At 44.5% G+C, this 16,515-nt stretch overlaps 1 protein-coding gene across 1 annotated transcript; it reads left to right on the top strand.

The window, feature by feature from the left end:
• The first annotated feature begins 322 nt into the window (after positions 1 to 322).
• On the top strand, positions 323 to 16,345 carry paqr5b (progestin and adipoQ receptor family member Vb). Its single transcript, XM_054771540.1, has 7 exons — positions 323 to 443; positions 1,523 to 1,650; positions 2,807 to 3,012; positions 3,184 to 3,310; positions 6,168 to 6,264; positions 14,607 to 14,751; positions 15,616 to 16,345. The coding sequence occupies exons 1-7, from the start codon at positions 390 to 392 to the stop codon at positions 15,876 to 15,878; spliced, it is 1,020 nt and encodes a 339-aa protein (XP_054627515.1). The 5' UTR covers positions 323 to 389; the 3' UTR covers positions 15,879 to 16,345.
• Positions 16,346 to 16,515: the final 170 nt, after the last annotated feature.

Here is a 16,515-nt window from a genome sequence, read left to right as displayed (position 1 = left end):
CATGTCGGCTCGCCGGGAGACGAGCAAGAAAGTGGCCTGACATGAGCTCTGTTTACCCCCCGCGGTGGCCTTTCACACCCTTCATTCATGTTCCTAATCTTTATCATGTTCTTTAACTCCAAACACTTAATCACCTGCATGCAGCACTCCGTCACGTTGTGTCACATGTCTTTTAGCACAATATCTGCTTTTGTAAGGTGGAGGGGGAGCGTCACAGGTACACTGGATATTCTCGCTGGGTTTGAGGAGGAGGGAGGGGAAGGAGGAACGTGTAATGCAGTGGAGTGGCATGGCAACCCAACGTTTATAAAGACAAGAGAGACACACCCAGCCGGCAGCCTGGGGTCAGCTCCCTTGCAGACTTCACCTGCCAGCGCTTAGCAGTCAGCATGCTCAGCCTCATGAAATTACGCAGGGTCGTCACCATCAATCAAGTGCCCAAAGTAAGTTCACTCTCTGTCTTTATTGGAAAAAGTGGGCTTGTGCTTTGGGATTCAACTGCAACTATCTTTGCAAGACAACAATGTTGACAACTGGAGATGCACGATGTATTTTTTTTTCAAAGCGATACCGATAACTTTATGCTTCTCAAGACCGATATGGTACAGATAACTTTTTTTTGTCTACTTTTAAAATTGAGATTTAACTGTAGTTTTTGCACAACTGGAGGTAATTAGGATTGGAACTGGAACAAATTAGGATTTGGCAAACTGTACCTGTTGATTAGTCCTAATGAAATATCATGACATTACTACTACCACATCACTACTATCAGGAGAACCAGAGTATCGAGCAGGGGGAGACACCTGGCGTGGCCCAGAAAGGTGTACTGTATTCTGACACATTTCCCCCCCATTTTTGCTGTTTTTTTAAAAAACTATATTTTCAAAATAACTTTTTGCATAACTTTTTCTTTTAAAATTATCTTCATAAAATATTATGACTCCATTCCCAGAATATTTTGACTTTATTTCCATAATAATGAAACTTTCATTCCAGCCTAATGTTCCAGAAATGGCAACTTTATTTTGCTTTGTTTGTTTCCCATAAAATTAGGACTTGTAAAACATTTTTTTCTTTGATATTTCAACTTCATGCTAATAAAATGACATTTTTTTTTGTTTTTTTCTGAATTTGCTTAAATATGCATTTAAAAAAAACAAACTAATAATAGGTCGTAGTCAACCACATAATAGCTGTAATTTATAAAGTAATATATTTTGAAAAACCGTAATGGAGTGAATCTGCAGAAAACGAGGGATGGCTGTATACGGTATTTATAACTAGTCATTACAATGAATGATTGTTCATGATAGCAAGGTTGCGTTGCTGGAAGGCATACTGTGCCTGTCGTAGCAGTAAGCATGAGATGTACTGTCTGAATGAGCTTGACTGTTTATGGAAGCAGACAAGGACTGAAACAACATATTCTTTGTCATCAACTACATTATCGTTAGGTCTACGTTACATTTTGAACAAGATTTTTAGAACAAGGAAACTAACAATCGGTTATGTTTTTGAGGTTTTCCAAGAGGATAGCATCATCTCAGGCTACCGTCACCCCCGCAGCTCGGCCACAGACTGCATACTGAGCATCTTTCAGCTGACCAATGAGACACTAAACATCTGGACCCACTTTTTGCCCACCTGGTATGCACACCTCATTGTTTTTTTGTTTTAATCAAATTATGCAGAGAATTTCATTAAATTCAAATGTGTGAAAATGTGTTTTGCAATTCAAAAATGAGCCATCATACCTGTTCCTGCTCAAAATGCTCATTTTTCGTCCTCATTTATTTTTTTTCTGACATTTAGGTTTGTTACCTTCATGTGTATGAACTCGGGTTGCATGATAATCATCGAACGGATATGAGCGAATTATGACGTCATACCAATCAAAAACAATCATACCAGTCAATAGCATCAACATCAATAGCATTAAAAATAGCTCCGATAACCGTTAATTTTAAAAAACGCTCCAATGAGGCGAGATTACCCAAACTGTGAGAAAATCAAGCGCTCCTTTTTTCTCCTTTTTTTTCTGCCTGTGACGTTAACAGCCTGTCGTAATCTCCCGGAGCTCATTTGTAAACAAACATTCAATTTCCGGGGAAGACATTTCGCATGCTAGTTGTATCAAATGCTCCGCGATGAGGGCGGAAAAGAAGACATCAAGCCCACAGAAAAACTTATCAGCCACCTGAAACGCCAGCGCCGCAGCATTTGAAAAGTGCAAAAGGTTTGCCAGAGACCTCCGTGGAGTCACATGGGCTGCTCGGAGCGTGTGCCCGAATACAGTGCACCTTGCTGGGCCACAGCAGGTGGCTCCTCCCACTCTATACTCTGGTTCTCCTGATAGTAGTGATGTGGTAGTAGTAATGTCATGATATTTCATTAGGACTAATCAACAGGTACAGTTGGTCAAATCCTCATTTGTTCCAGTCCTTCCTACCTCCAGGTGTGGACAAACTATAGTTAAACCTAAATAAAAAAAGTAGATATTAAAAAGTTATCAGTTATCGGTACCATATCAGTCTTGAGAAGCAGAAAGTTGTCGGTACTGGTTTGAAAAAAAAAGATATCGTGCATCTCTAATTCCAACTTTATGCTACTAAAATGACATTATTTTGGAACATGACTTTTTTTGTAAACAAAAAAAAGACGGATGAATGGATGGATGGAACATTGACAAATATTGCACAACAAAATAGAGAGTGGGCTTGTTCACGAACGACCCATCACTGCTACCGAGAAACCATGAAAGTTGGTGACTTGATGGTGTGTTTGTGCATGTTCCCCCTGGCAGGTACTTCCTATGGAAACTAGTGAGCGTAGTGCTGATACAGACAGCATGGCAGCACACCTTCACCTGGCCTCTGGTGGTCTTCCTGGTGTCCTGCTGCATGTATCCACTGGCATCCAGCTGTGCTCACACGTTCAGCAGCATGTCAGCACGGGTGCGACACATCTGCTTCTATATTGACTATGCGGCACTTAGTTTCTACAGCCTGGGTGAGTGTACAGTATTGTACTGTATATACAGCATATGAATGTGATAATGAATGCATTCTTTTGGATTTATTTGGAATATTTGGTGTACCAAGCATCACCCTGGAGTGCTTTTATGTTATTTCCAGACTTGAAATGAGCTTGGTCAAACTGTAAAATTGTGCTGTACTTCAGGGTCAGCAACGACATATTCAGCGTACGTGTTCCCAGACAAGTGGGTAAACACCTTCTTCCACCGTTGCTTCATCCCTGTGGCTTTGCTCAACTCAGTCATCTGCACCATCTTGGCCTGCTACTCCAGGTACGGTAAGAAACCATCGTACATCTTACCGTTATCTACAATCACACGATACTACACTACTATCTTATGTACGGTACAGGGTCAGGCAAAATGATCTGACACATTTGTTGGTTAAATAAAAGGCAAATAAAGTGAAGAAACAAGAAAGTGTTTTTATTTTCGAAAAGTACATATAATGCCATTCTGTTTTATTATGTTTTAAAAATTAAATCAGTCAAATGGGATCCATTATTGTCCACACACTCAATGCAGATCCAGTAGCTCTGAAGTTGGTAACCATAACCAGATGGTGTTTGGAGCTGGTACGGGATCATGGCTACCAAGATTGAAGTGCAAACGGAACGCTCGTTGTGTGGCAGTTACAGATTCGTTTGTTTTGATAAACGTTTCCACAATGAAAGCGCGATGCTCACCAGTCCAATTCATGGCAGCAACTGAAAAAGAAACGAAAAACAATGGCATTTTAAAGAAACAAAGCAAAATGGTATTATATGAAAAAAATGGCATTATATGTACTTTTCGAAAATAAAAACACTTTTCTGTTTCTTTACTTTATTTGTGTTTTATTTAACCTACAAATGTGTCAGATCATTTTGCCTGACCCTGTACATATACTGTATACTGTATGTATGTGCTACCTTTTGTATGATACATATGTACTGTATGTGGGTGCTAGCTTATCATACAGTATATGTGGGTGCTATCTTATGTATGATGCATATATACAGGGGTGGGTTCTACATTATGTATGATACATACTGTTTGTATGTGGGAGCTATCTTATGTATGATGCATATATACAGTATGTGGGTGCTACCTTACGTATGCTACGTACTGTTTATACTGTATGTGGGAGCAACCTTATATATGATACGTACTGTATACATGCGAGTGCTATCTTATGTGTGCTACATATATATGTGGGTGTATCTTACGCATGATACATATTTTGTACAGCCTAGGTTCCCAAAGCAGGGTACGTGTACCTCCAGGGGTACGCCAATTGTCATAGGAGGTACATGAATAAAAATGAAAAACAATTAGCGCCTAACACTCACAATTATGAGCGCACCTGAACGCCTCACAGCACAGATCTGTCATAGCAGAAAGAAGGAAGGAGGCACGGCATGAAGTTCTTCATTGCTGTGTGTGAGTTATTGTAAGTTAAGTTTGGTGATTATTATGTTGTGTATTAAGAGTGTTTAATCCATCCATCCATCCATCCATTTTCTATGCCGCGTGTCCTCATTAGGGTCGCGGGGGCATGCTGGAGCCTATCCCAGCTGACTTCGGGCGACAGGCGGGGTACACCCTGGACTGGTCGCCAGCCAATCGCAGGAGTGTTTAATCTTGAAGGTTTAATTTATATTGGTGTTCCAATCCCCACACTGTGAAAACCTGTCAATGTACGTGCTTGTCAGGATGAGAGAGTGGAGATTCCCATGAAAATGTACTTTGGATACTTCTTTATCATGTCTGTTCAACTTTCCCTTTCAGTTTGGTATCAAAATTAATATGCAGACTTAAATCATAGTGATTGCAAGTGGACAAAAGTGAAGCTCAAGTTCAACCCATTCAAAGGGAAGGATTCCAACATCCGGCTGAAATAAAAGATAAGTCGGACCAGTAGTTCGATACTTTATTCATCTGTGTGCAGGAGTAGGGGGTACATGGCTTCAAGTCAAATGTCTGAAGGGGTACGCGACTGTGAAAAGTTTGGGAACCACTGCTATACTGTACAGCAGTGGTTCCCAAATTGTATGATAAAATGTATGATACATATATACATGGGTGCTATCTTATGTATGATACATATATACGCGGGTGCTATCTTATGTATGATACATACAGTATATACGCGGGTGCTATCTTATGTGTGATACATATATACGCGGGTGCTATCTTATGTATGATACATATATACGCGGGTGCTATCTTATGTATGATACATATATACGCGGGTGCTATCTTATGTATGATACATATATACGCGGGTGCTATCTTATGTATGATACATATATACGCGGGTGCTATCTTATGTATGATACATATATACGTGGGTGCTATCTTATGTATGATACATATATACGCGGGTGCTATCTTATGTATGATACATATATACGTGGGTGCTATCTTACGTATGATACATATATACGTGGGCGCTATCTTACGTATGATACATTGAGATTCATTATTGAGATGCTGTGGCATGACCTTAAAAAGGCGGAAGGCTGGAAAACCCTCCAATGTAGCTGAATGACAACAATTCTTCAAAGATGAGTGGGCCAAAATTCCTCCACAGCGCTGTAAGAGACTATTTCATGTGTGTTGATGTGCTGTGTTTTCTGCAGAAAAACACAGCCGATTCCTTTAACGCCACACTCCAAATATACGTATACATATACATATACATCTATATCTATATCTATATCTATATATATATATATATATATATATATATATATATACAGTATATATATATATATATTTTTTTTTAGAGGATTTTTTGAGTCCTCACTGAGAATGCGGCGTTGTTGTGACGAGAGAGGCTAACCCCAGACATTGATGAAGTGCATTTCTAGTTTCAGCTGGACTGGTTGCAACAATAAACAGAGGCAAAACTTGTTTTACAGAAACCTTCACTTTAAATTTCTGCAAGTATTGCATGCTCTCAATTTAAATGCAAATGTTACCATCAGATGTGTTTTACAAATAGATGACGTGGGTAGGTGAAGTCTCACATCACGCCAGATAAAATGTTGTACAAAATGAGACACTTCTCCAAAAGGCAGAGCCATGCAGCAGGTTTGCATATATTAACATGTGTTTTTTTTTTTTTTCTTTTTGACAATTTCAGATTCCCTGAGTGCCAGAGTCCAAGGTTCAGCAAAGTCCTTCGTGTTGTTGCATTTGCCTACCCCTACCTGTTTGGCAACATTCCTCTCTTCTACAGGGTAGGGCTACGTTTGTCTGTTGCTCACGTGTGTGTCTGTACACAACAACGATACCAAAAATCATATTCAAAACTACAAGGACAACTCTTTCCTGTTCCTGAAAGTTGACTTGCATGCAGTACATCTGCACACAGTCCACAAATAAAACACTGGACACACGTGCACACGCACCAAGATGGAGATGTCAAAGCAAGTTTTTTTTTTACTGCAAACTATTCACATCATTACAGTTTAGTGTAATGGTTCACGTAGTGGATGTTGATGTAGGGTGTGCCAGAGACCTCTGTGGCATCACACACTGACTGTTCGGAGTGTGTGCCCGAATACAGTGCACCTTGTTGGGCCACGCCAGGTGGCTCCTCCCGCTCTATACTCTGGTTCTCCTGATAGTAGTGATGTGGTAGTAGTAATGTCATGATATTTGATTAGGACTAATCAACAGGTACAGATGGTCAAATCCTAATTTGTTCCAGTCCTCCTTACCTCCAGGTGTGCACACACTACACCTAAATCTAAATAAAAAAGTAGATATAAAAAAGTTAGCGGTTATTGGTATCATATCGGTTTTGAGAAGCAGAAAGTTATCGAAATCGGTTTGAAAATCTCTCATTTCAACTCCATGCTACTAAAATAACATTATTTTAGAATACAACGTTTTTGTTTTAATATTTTGACTGTAATATTTCATACTTTATTTTACGCATTTCTGCAGTTTTTTTCTTTGATTTCTTCTTGGAAATGTTCTTATAATTATGACGTTTTTCCCATAATATTTTCACTTTATTCGCGTAACATTAAACATTTTCTCCAACCTAATTTTCCAAAAATTATAATTTTATTCTTTGTTTTGTTTGTTTCTCATAATAGAGTTTGACTTTATTGATCCACAAGGGAAATTGCTTGGTTACAGTAGCTCAATTGCAGAACAAAAAGACAAACACTCTTCAATACTGTCAGGTTCTCGGTGTGGTTAGGACCCCAGATGCAGAGGCTTAGAGTTCGTGTGGTAATTCAGGATTTTTAATGACAAAAAGTGCAAGAGAGAGTAGATCCAAAAACGGAAAACGATGGTGTTGTGGCAAAAATAGGGGACAAAAGGCAAATGAAAGGTACACCATGAAGAAAAGTACAAACACTGGAGTTAGCTGGACGGCAGGGAGGCGGCAGGTCCAAATGGGCATGGAACAACGACTGGTAGCAGAAGCACTCGGGTGTGTTGCCAGCAGAGGCGAAACAATGAACCAGCGGCTGCCAGCTGTGGGTAGTCGGCTTAAATGGGTATTGGGTAATTAGCCGCAGGTGTGCCCAGCGTCCCCGCCTCCAGCCCGCTTAAGGTGTAACTGCAACAATACAGGAGAAACAAGCCAGAAGAAGGCAGGTACCACGCAGTGACAACCACAACAACTGGTAGTCACTAGCACATTGTGACAGTACCCCCCCCCTTAATGGGCGCCACCCGGCGGCTTACCTGGCTTCTCTGGGAAACGCTTGTGAAAGTCCGAAATGAGGGTGGGGTCGAGAATGAGGGACCGGGAAATCCATGAACGATCCTCGGGGCCGTACCCCTCCCAGTCAACCAAATACTGGAAACCCCTGCCCCTTCTTCTCACGTCCAAAATGGCCTTGACCGTGAATGCTGGGTGGCCTTCAATCATCCTGGGGGGAGGGGGAGGCACCTCCGGAGGGCTGAGGTTGCTGGTGGTAACTGGTTTAAGGAGTGAGACATGAAAAACCGGATGTATCCTGAGGGACTCTGGCAGACGGAGTTGAACAGCGGAGGGGTTCAGGACACGATCCACGGGGTAAGGGCCGATGAATCTGGGCTGGAGCTTCTTTGAGTCAACATGAAGGGGTAAATCACGGGAAGAAAGCCACACCCTCTGTCCTGGCTTGTAATCAGGGGCGACTGAGCGGTGGCGGTTGGCTAGGCGTTGGTTGCGCTCTGATGTCCGACCAAGAGCTGCCCGTGTGTTGCGCCAGGCCCGGCGGGCCCGTTGTAGGTGGGCGGCCACGGAGGGGACTGTCACCTCTGATTCCAGGGATGGGAATGCTGGAGGCTGGTAACCATAGGCGACGTGGAACGGGGACAGGCCCGTGGCGGAGCAGACCAAGGTGTTGCGAGCATACTCGATCCACGGCAGGTTGAGGGACCAGGAGGCGGGCTGTTGATGGCAAACACAGCGGATGGCCGCCTCCAGGTCCTGATTGGCTCTCTCGGTTTGACCGTTGCTCTGTGGATGATAGCCCGAGGACAGACTGGGTGATGCTCCGAGGGCTTTGCAGAACGCCTTCCAGACAGCAGATGTAAATTGTGGTCCCCTGTCTGAGACCACGTCCAGGGGGATTCCATGCAGTCTCAAGGCGTGAGAGACTAGTAAGTCTGCCGTCTCCAGGGCCGAGGGGAGCTTTGGGAGTGCTATAAAGTGAGCCATTTTCGAAAAGCGATCCACTATGGTGAGGACGACTGTATTTCCGTTAGATGGTGGGAGTCCTGTCACGAAGTCCAGTGCTATGTGGGACCATGGGCGGGAGGGGATGGGGAGCGGTCGCAGGAAGCCCGCTGGAGCCAGATGAGATGGCTTGTTCCGTGCGCAGACTGGGCAGGCGGCCACGAACTTCTGGACGTCCGCTCGGAATGACGGCCACCAGAACCGTTGCGCCAGGAGGAAAGCGGTGCGGGAGACTCCGGGGTGGCATGCTACCTTGGACTCATGGGCCCACCGGAGGACCTCGGAGCGGAGTCCCGGGACGACAAACAGCCGTGCCGCCGGACAACCCTCAGGGGTGGAGATTTCTTCAGCAGCGTTGGCCACCCGCCGCTCAATATCCCACTGAAGGGCACCCAGGATCCGGGACTGGGGGACGATATATTCCTGGCGGGGTTGCTCCGGGGCCGGTGCGTGTAGTCGGGAGAGGGCGTCGGGCTTGGTGTTTTGGGAGCCCGGGCGGTAGGTCAGGGTGAAATTGAATCGAGTGAGGAAAAGGGCCCATCGTGCTTGTCGGGGATTGAGACGCTGAGCGGAGCGGAGGTATGACAGGTTTTTGTGGTCAGTGTGAACAATGAACGGGAGTTCAGCACCCTCGAGCCAGTGCCTCCACTCTTGCAACGCCAGGATGAGTGCCAATAATTCTCTGTTGCCAATGTCGTAGTTGCGTTCGGCCGGGGTCAGGCGGCGGGAGAAGAAGGCACAGGGGTGGAGCCTCTGGTCGTCGCTCGAGCGCTGGGAGAGGACGGCCCCTACGCCGGTGTCTGACGCATCAACCTCGACAATGAATTGAGAGGAGGGGTTAGGGTGAATGAGCACAGGAACCGAGGTGAATAAAGATTTAAGCTTACTAAATGCTGCGTCTGCCTCTGGGGTCCACCTAAAAGGAACTTTAACAGATGTGAGCTTCGTCATTGGTTCTGCGACCCGGCTAAAATTCCTAATAAATCGTCGATAGAAATTGGCAAAGCCTAGGAACCTTTGAAGAAGCTTCCTTGATGTAGGAACGGGCCAGTCGACCACAGCCTGGATCTTGGCTGGGTCGGGACTAACTTGGCCTTGTTCCACAATGAACCCCAGAAAGGAAACGGACGACGAGTGGAAAGAACATTTCTCTGCCTTAACAAATAATTTGTTCTCAAGTAGCCTTTGGAGGACCAGACGAACGTGCTGGGTGTGTTCCTCGAGTGAGGATGAAAAAATTAGAATATCGTCCAAATAAACGAAAATAAAGCGGCCGAGCATATCTCGCAGGACGTCATTTATGAAGCTTTGGAACACGGCTGGAGCATTGGTGAGTCCGAAAGGCATGACTAGATATTCAAAGTGTCCGAGAGGGGTATTGAACGCGGTCTTCCATTCATCACCCTCTCGGACACGAACTAGATGGTAGGCGGACCGAAGGTCAAGCTTAGTGAATATCTTGGCGGAGTGGAGGGAGTTAAATGCGGAATCCATGAGCGGTAATGGGTACTTATTCTTTACTGTAATATCATTGAGAGCCCGGTAGTCCACACAAGGGCGGAGGGACTTATCTTTTTTGTCCACGAAAAAAAAACCAGCAGCTAGTGGGGACGATGAAGGACGAATGAGGCCAGCTGCGAGAGACGTGGCAATATACTGCTCCAACGCTTCCCTTTCAGGTTTGGAAATGTTAAATAGCCGTGCGGATGGGAGGGTAGCACCGGGAAGTAGCTCAATGGCACAATCATATGGTCTGTGAGGAGGAAGTGACTGGGCTTTTTCTTTACTGAATGCTTCACGGAGGTCGTGGTAAACTGAGGGTACCGAGGTGAGATCAATTCTTTCCGGCAATGCTATCTGGGCGGGCGGAGTTCGTGGACATGCTGATTTGAGACAGTGGGTGTGACAAAAAACGCTCCAATTAATAATGGTGGATTTAGCCCAATCAATGTGGGGGTTATGTTTGAGCAACCAGGTAAGCCCTAATACGATGGGTGCTGAACGGGAAGGAATGACTAAGAAACTCATGGTCTCCGAGTGGTTACCAGAAATGCGGAGAAGAAGTGGAGTGGTTTGGTGCGTGATAGTAGCAAGGTGACGCCCATCAAGGGAACGCACAACTTTAGTATCAGCTAGTTTTACCACAGGAACCCCATGTTGTTTGACAAACCCCTCATCAATAAAATTGTCATCTGCCCCTGAGTCAATGAAAGGGTTAATGTCTAATTGTTTGGTGGACCAGGAGAGAGTACCTGGGAGTTGTAGTCTACCAACCGCGTCAGGCGCTGACGTCATCCGGGGGGGCGTGTCTCCGGACGCGCTTGGAGAGCGTGGATGTGCAGCTTGGGTGCGTGGGCTGCCGGGACGGACCGGACAGCTGGAGAGGGAATGACCTGCCTGGCCGCAGTAGATGCACAAGCGGAGGAGCTTGCGGCGATTCCTCTCCGCAGGAGTGAGACGACTCCCTCCCAGCTGCATAGGTTCGTCGAGCCGAGGTGCAGGAGTGGATTCCATGTAGGCGGATGGCCGGGGCGGTGTCTGTTGGAACTTGTAATCGCCGCGGCTGTAGCCGGGGGTGCCGCGTCCCCGGTCCGCATGGCGGTCGCTGAGGCGCTTTTCGATGCGGCCAGCCAAGGCGATGAGGTCGTCGAGGGTTGCCGGGGTCTCCAGCGGAATCATCTGGTCCTTGATGGGATCAGCCAGGCCAGTAAAAAATGCATCCAGCAGGGCCGTGGCGTTCCAATCACTTTTTGCCGCAAGTGCGCGGAACTCGACGGCGTAGTCGATGGCGCTGCGGCGTCCCTGACTTATCCGCAGTAGGGCGCGTGCTGCGTCGCGCCCGGGAGGAGTCCGTTGGAACACCTGTTCCATCGCCCTGGTGAAGGCTGAATAGGACGAGCAAGTGGGAGATCGGCGGCTCCATTCCGCCGTGGCCCACTCCCCTGCTTTGCCAGTCAGATGGGAAATGATGAAGGCGATCCGTGCCCGTTCGGAGCGGAAGGCAGCCGCCTGCAGCTCGAAGTGGAGCTCGCATTGAGTGAGGAAGGTGTGTACCTCACCGGACTCGCCGGAGAACCTCTCGGGTTTGGACAGCACTGAGCCGAGCGCAGGTAAGATGGCGTCTGACGAGGGCGAATGTTCTGTGGGTCTTTCCGGGTTAGCGGGTGGTGTGGTGGTGGAAGATCCTTGCTGTAGGGTTGCGACCAACGCGCCGAGCTGTGTCTCCAGAGCCTGCATGCGAGCGTCTTGTTGGTCAGCTAGGCTTTTAAAGCACGAACCCAAAGCATTAAGTTGTTCCTCTTGTCTGCCCAGGCGTTGAGCCTGGTGACGCAGCGCCAATGTAATGGGCGCGGGCTCCGCGGGGTCCATTGCTGGCTGGTTCATTCTGTCAGGTTCTCGGTGTGGTTAGGACCCCAGATGCAGAGGCTTAGAGTTCGTGTGGTAATTCAGGATTTTTAATGACAAAAAGTGCAAGAGAGAGTAGATCCAAAAACGGAAAACGATGGTGTTGTGGCAAAAATAGGGGACAAAAGGCAAATGAAAGGTACACCATGAAGAAAAGTACAAACACTGGAGTTAGCTGGACGGCAGGGAGGCGGCAGGTCCAAATGGGCATGGAACAACGACTGGTAGCAGAAGCACTCGGGTGTGTTGCCAGCAGAGGCGAAACAATGAACCAGCGGCTGCCAGCTGTGGGTAGTCGGCTTAAATGGGTATTGGGTAATTAGCCGCAGGTGTGCCCAGCGTCCCCGCCTCCAGCCCGCTTAAGGTGTAACTGCAACAATACAGGAGAAACAAGCCAGAAGAAGGCAGGTACCACGCAGTGACAACCACAACAACTGGTAGTCACTAGCACATTGTGACACAATACAATGCAAAGCAATATGAATAAAATATAATAAAATAAAAAAGAATATAAGATAAACAAGATTTGCATATTTACAAATAGTGTGTAAAAACAGAATTAAACACAAGTAACTTTACACTTCACATAAGGGAGGGCAGACAGTACGGTGCAATAATGTTGTGATTATCTTTTACAGACAGGTGAGGTATTGTAGAGTTGGATGGCGTCTGGAATGAATGAAGTCCTGTAGCGTTCACTGTGGGAACAGAACAGGAGGAGTCTGTTGGAGAATGAGTATTACAACTTTATTACAACTTACTTACAACTTACAATATTACAACTTTTAAAAACATGTTTTTTTTCTTAAAATTTCAAAAACAACGCTATTTTTACTCAATATAGTATGTTATTCTCGTAAAATTTTGCCTTTTTCTCGTTAGACGACTTTTTTCTCCTAATATTTGGACTTTATTTTTGTGAAGTTACTGCAGATTTTAACATTTTTGCTGTTGTTTGGTTGTTTTTTAGTTTTCTTGTTAAATTATATTTTTAGAATATGCTGCGGGTCAATAAATAAACAGCCATGGGTCGCAAATGGCCCCCATGCCGCACTTTGGACACCCCTGGTGTCGGGTAACGTCTCACTCAATGACCCATCCAGTCGCCCTGTGATTGACAGGTGATAATTTCATGCGAACAGGATAAGCAGTCAAAAGTGTAGGAATGAATGCATGCATTACTGCACATGCACTCCTGATCAAAATGTTAACATCACTTGAAAAATGGCAAGACTGTACATTTTGCACTGTTCTAAATAGAGCTTCAAAATGCAGAAATGGGAGTGAGACAACAAAATAGAGATTTTAGAGAAAGCAAAGGGCCGCACGGTGGTCTAGTGGTTAGCACGTTGGCCAACACAGTAACAGCTTGGAGATCGGAAGACCTGGGTTCGATTCTCCCAGGGCATTTCTGTGTGGCGTTTGCATGTTCTCCCCGTGTGCGTGTGGGTTTTCTCCGGGTACTCCGGCTTCCTCCCACATTTCAAAAACATGACTCTAAATTGTGAGTGTGAATGTTTGTCTATATGTGCCCTGCGATTGGCAGTCCAGGGTGTACCCCGCCCGCCTATCGCCCAAAGTCATCTGGGATAGGCTCCAGCATGCCCTAATGAGGAAGAAGCGGTATAGAAAATGGATGGATGGAGAAAGCAATTTATTGCAAAGAAGCATTAAAGTGAAATCGGCTGCCCAACCCAACGAAGCTGCTGAGGTTGGACGCAGTAAGACAGTCATTTGAAACTTCTTCAAACATCCTGAGGGTTATGGAACAAAAAATTCAAGTGGTTGACCCAAAAAAATGTCAGGAGGATCCCATCGGCTGTCCGTCAAGACACGGGACCATCCTCGACCCAAATGAAGTTTGTTACTGGCGCCAAGTGCAGTCCAATAACCTTCAGACGCCATCTGCCAGAGAAGGCTTTTCAGAAGAAAAAACATCTTCAAAGGCCTCGTCTCCTTCAACGCCACAAAATAGGACCAAACATAGGACATCGAAAGGTGGAAGAATGTTTTATTCTCCCTTGATGGTCCCGATGGCTTCCAACATTACTGGCATGACAAGGAGATCCCACCTGAGATGTTTTCCACACGGCACAGTGGAGGGGGCGCCATCATGATCCTTCAATGGAACAATGAAGATCCAGGTTGTGCAGGGGCGTCAAACAACAGCTGGCTGGGTGGAGATGTTGCAGGGGGCATCCCTCATGACTGGTATAAGTTTCCTCTTTTGGACTATGTTGATCAAAATCCAATGATCTAAATCCATTTGGGGATGGATGGCAAGGGACTTTCACAAAAATGGACATCATTTCGAGACAGTGGATTTCTATTTCCATAAGTTTGAAATGTGCAAAGTTAAAAATCAACTTGAACAAGCTAGGCCTTTATGCCACTGCTCTTTTTCATCATCTCTATTTAGGAATATTGCAGTAGAGTGGATGTTGGGGAATATCGCCTCTCAGACGTGTGGTGTGTCGTCTTGTCCAGGTGTTCCTGTGTGTAGGGGAGGGTTGCACAGACAATCACACCAACATCCTCCACTACAAGCACATTGCCTTGGCCTTTCTCACCGGCTTCCTGTTTACAACACATCTACCTGAGCGCCTAGCACCCGGCAGCTTCGACTATATTGGTGAGACTAAGCATACATTTCTTCCTTTCTTGGTTAGGATGATCTCAGAGGGCCAACTGTAACGGTGAAACCATATTCATGTATAATCGCCCCATAATATGATGACACGTTTGATTATCATTTTTACTTTGTATTGTTTCACCAACAAACTTACATTGAAAGAAGTCAAGGTGCCAAGCACAAATTGTAGTAAATCATTTTTTTTTAAAAGAATCATTTTAAATTGGATTTGACAACAAAAAATACGAACATAACTGTCAAAACTGGCAACAAATACAATTAGTCTCAAGTGTCTTTTTACTTTTTTAAAACAAATTTTTACCTAATACAACAAAAATATGTTTAAATAAGTAAAATAAATGACATAAATATATATTTGTTTAATAATATTACAAATAATGAAAATATAATATAACTATATTAAAAACGACTAAAAATAAAATTAATAAATGTATAATAAGAATATGTAATGATATAATAATGAGGAGAAAAAAAACACATAGAGCACACAAAAAACCTTATCAACTACCTGAAACACCAGCGCCGCAGTGCTTGAAAAGTGCAAAAGGTTTACCAGAGATCTCCGTGGCGTCACACCGGTTGCTCGGAGCATGTGCCCGAATACAGTACACCTTGCTGGGCCACGCCAGGTGGCTCCTCCCGCTCTATACTCTGGTTCTCCTGATAGTAGTGATGTGGTAGTAGTAATGTCATGATATTTGATGAGGACAAATCAACAGGTACAGTTGGTCAAATCCTAATTCGTTCCAGTCCTTCTCACGTCCAGGTGCGCTACATTACCTTTGTTGTGTCGTGACTCCACCCTGTGTGACCTTTGGCATGACTCCACTGCTCCCTCTGCAGGTCACAGCCATCAGCTCTTCCATGTTTTTGGCATCCTTGGAACCCACTTCCAGATGACCGCTCTGGAACAAGACATGGCAACCCGACGATCCTGGCTCGTCGACCACTCTCTACCCATCACCTTCGCTAACTCAGTGGGTGTGGGACTACTTTGCCTGCTGTTCAATTTGGGCATCATCCTCGCCTTCAGCCTACCACTCCTCACTACACCGGCCTGTCAGCAAAACAAACATAGTAAACATGGAAAGGCACATTCTTCTTAGCTTCTGATTCCCAATTCATTAGCCTCTCACTCATTTACATACAATGCATACAAATATAATTCATATTTCTGTGGATACTGCTTAAGCCACAAATGTAGCAACAAAATGAAATAAAAATGAAGTCTCAAACCATGTAAATCATTTTAAATACAAATTTAAAATAGCCATATTTAAGATATTTAAAATCTGCTTATTTTCATTTATTATGGTGGTCAATGAAGAGTTGAGGCGAAGAAAAACTCAAGATATTTTTAACTGCACCACAATTTTTCATATTTCATATTTTTCATATTTTCATACGTATAGTGTTTGTATATGATGTATGAGTCTTTATAATGACAGGGACTTTTAAACCCATGTGATTGTAAACTTGACGTATTTTAACATGTCTGATTGATTGATTGATTGTCTGAAATAAAACTGAAAGTATTTATGCACAAGTTTATTTATAATGTTTTTTAAAAATAAAAAATACCATTCCTATTTATTCTGGCACTTTATTTGTAGTGCATTCCTTTTATCGGTACCATTTGGAAATTTTCAAACATGTACAAACGTTATTTAAAGCGGTTGTAATTTCAATAGACTATATTTTGTGGCAAATAACTAAAAAAAAAAAAACAGCATATCGTATTTG

Source organism: Dunckerocampus dactyliophorus, chromosome 3, assembly GCF_027744805.1.
Source record: "Dunckerocampus dactyliophorus isolate RoL2022-P2 chromosome 3, RoL_Ddac_1.1, whole genome shotgun sequence".
Taxonomy (NCBI): Eukaryota; Metazoa; Chordata; class Actinopteri; order Syngnathiformes; family Syngnathidae; genus Dunckerocampus; species Dunckerocampus dactyliophorus.
Note: the sequence above shows the minus strand (reverse complement) of the source record. Positions and strands in the feature narration are given on the sequence as shown.

Coding starts and splice junctions, on each gene's coding strand:
- paqr5b (XM_054771540.1), top strand. CDS start 390: ATGCTCAGCCTCATGAAATTACGCAGGGTCGTCACCATCAATCAAGTG. Junction 1,651..2,806: donor ACCCACTTTTTGCCCACCTG/GTATGCACACCT, acceptor TCCCCCTGGCAG/GTACTTCCTATGGAAACTAG. Junction 3,311..6,167: donor ATCTTGGCCTGCTACTCCAG/GTACGGTAAGAA, acceptor TGACAATTTCAG/ATTCCCTGAGTGCCAGAGTC.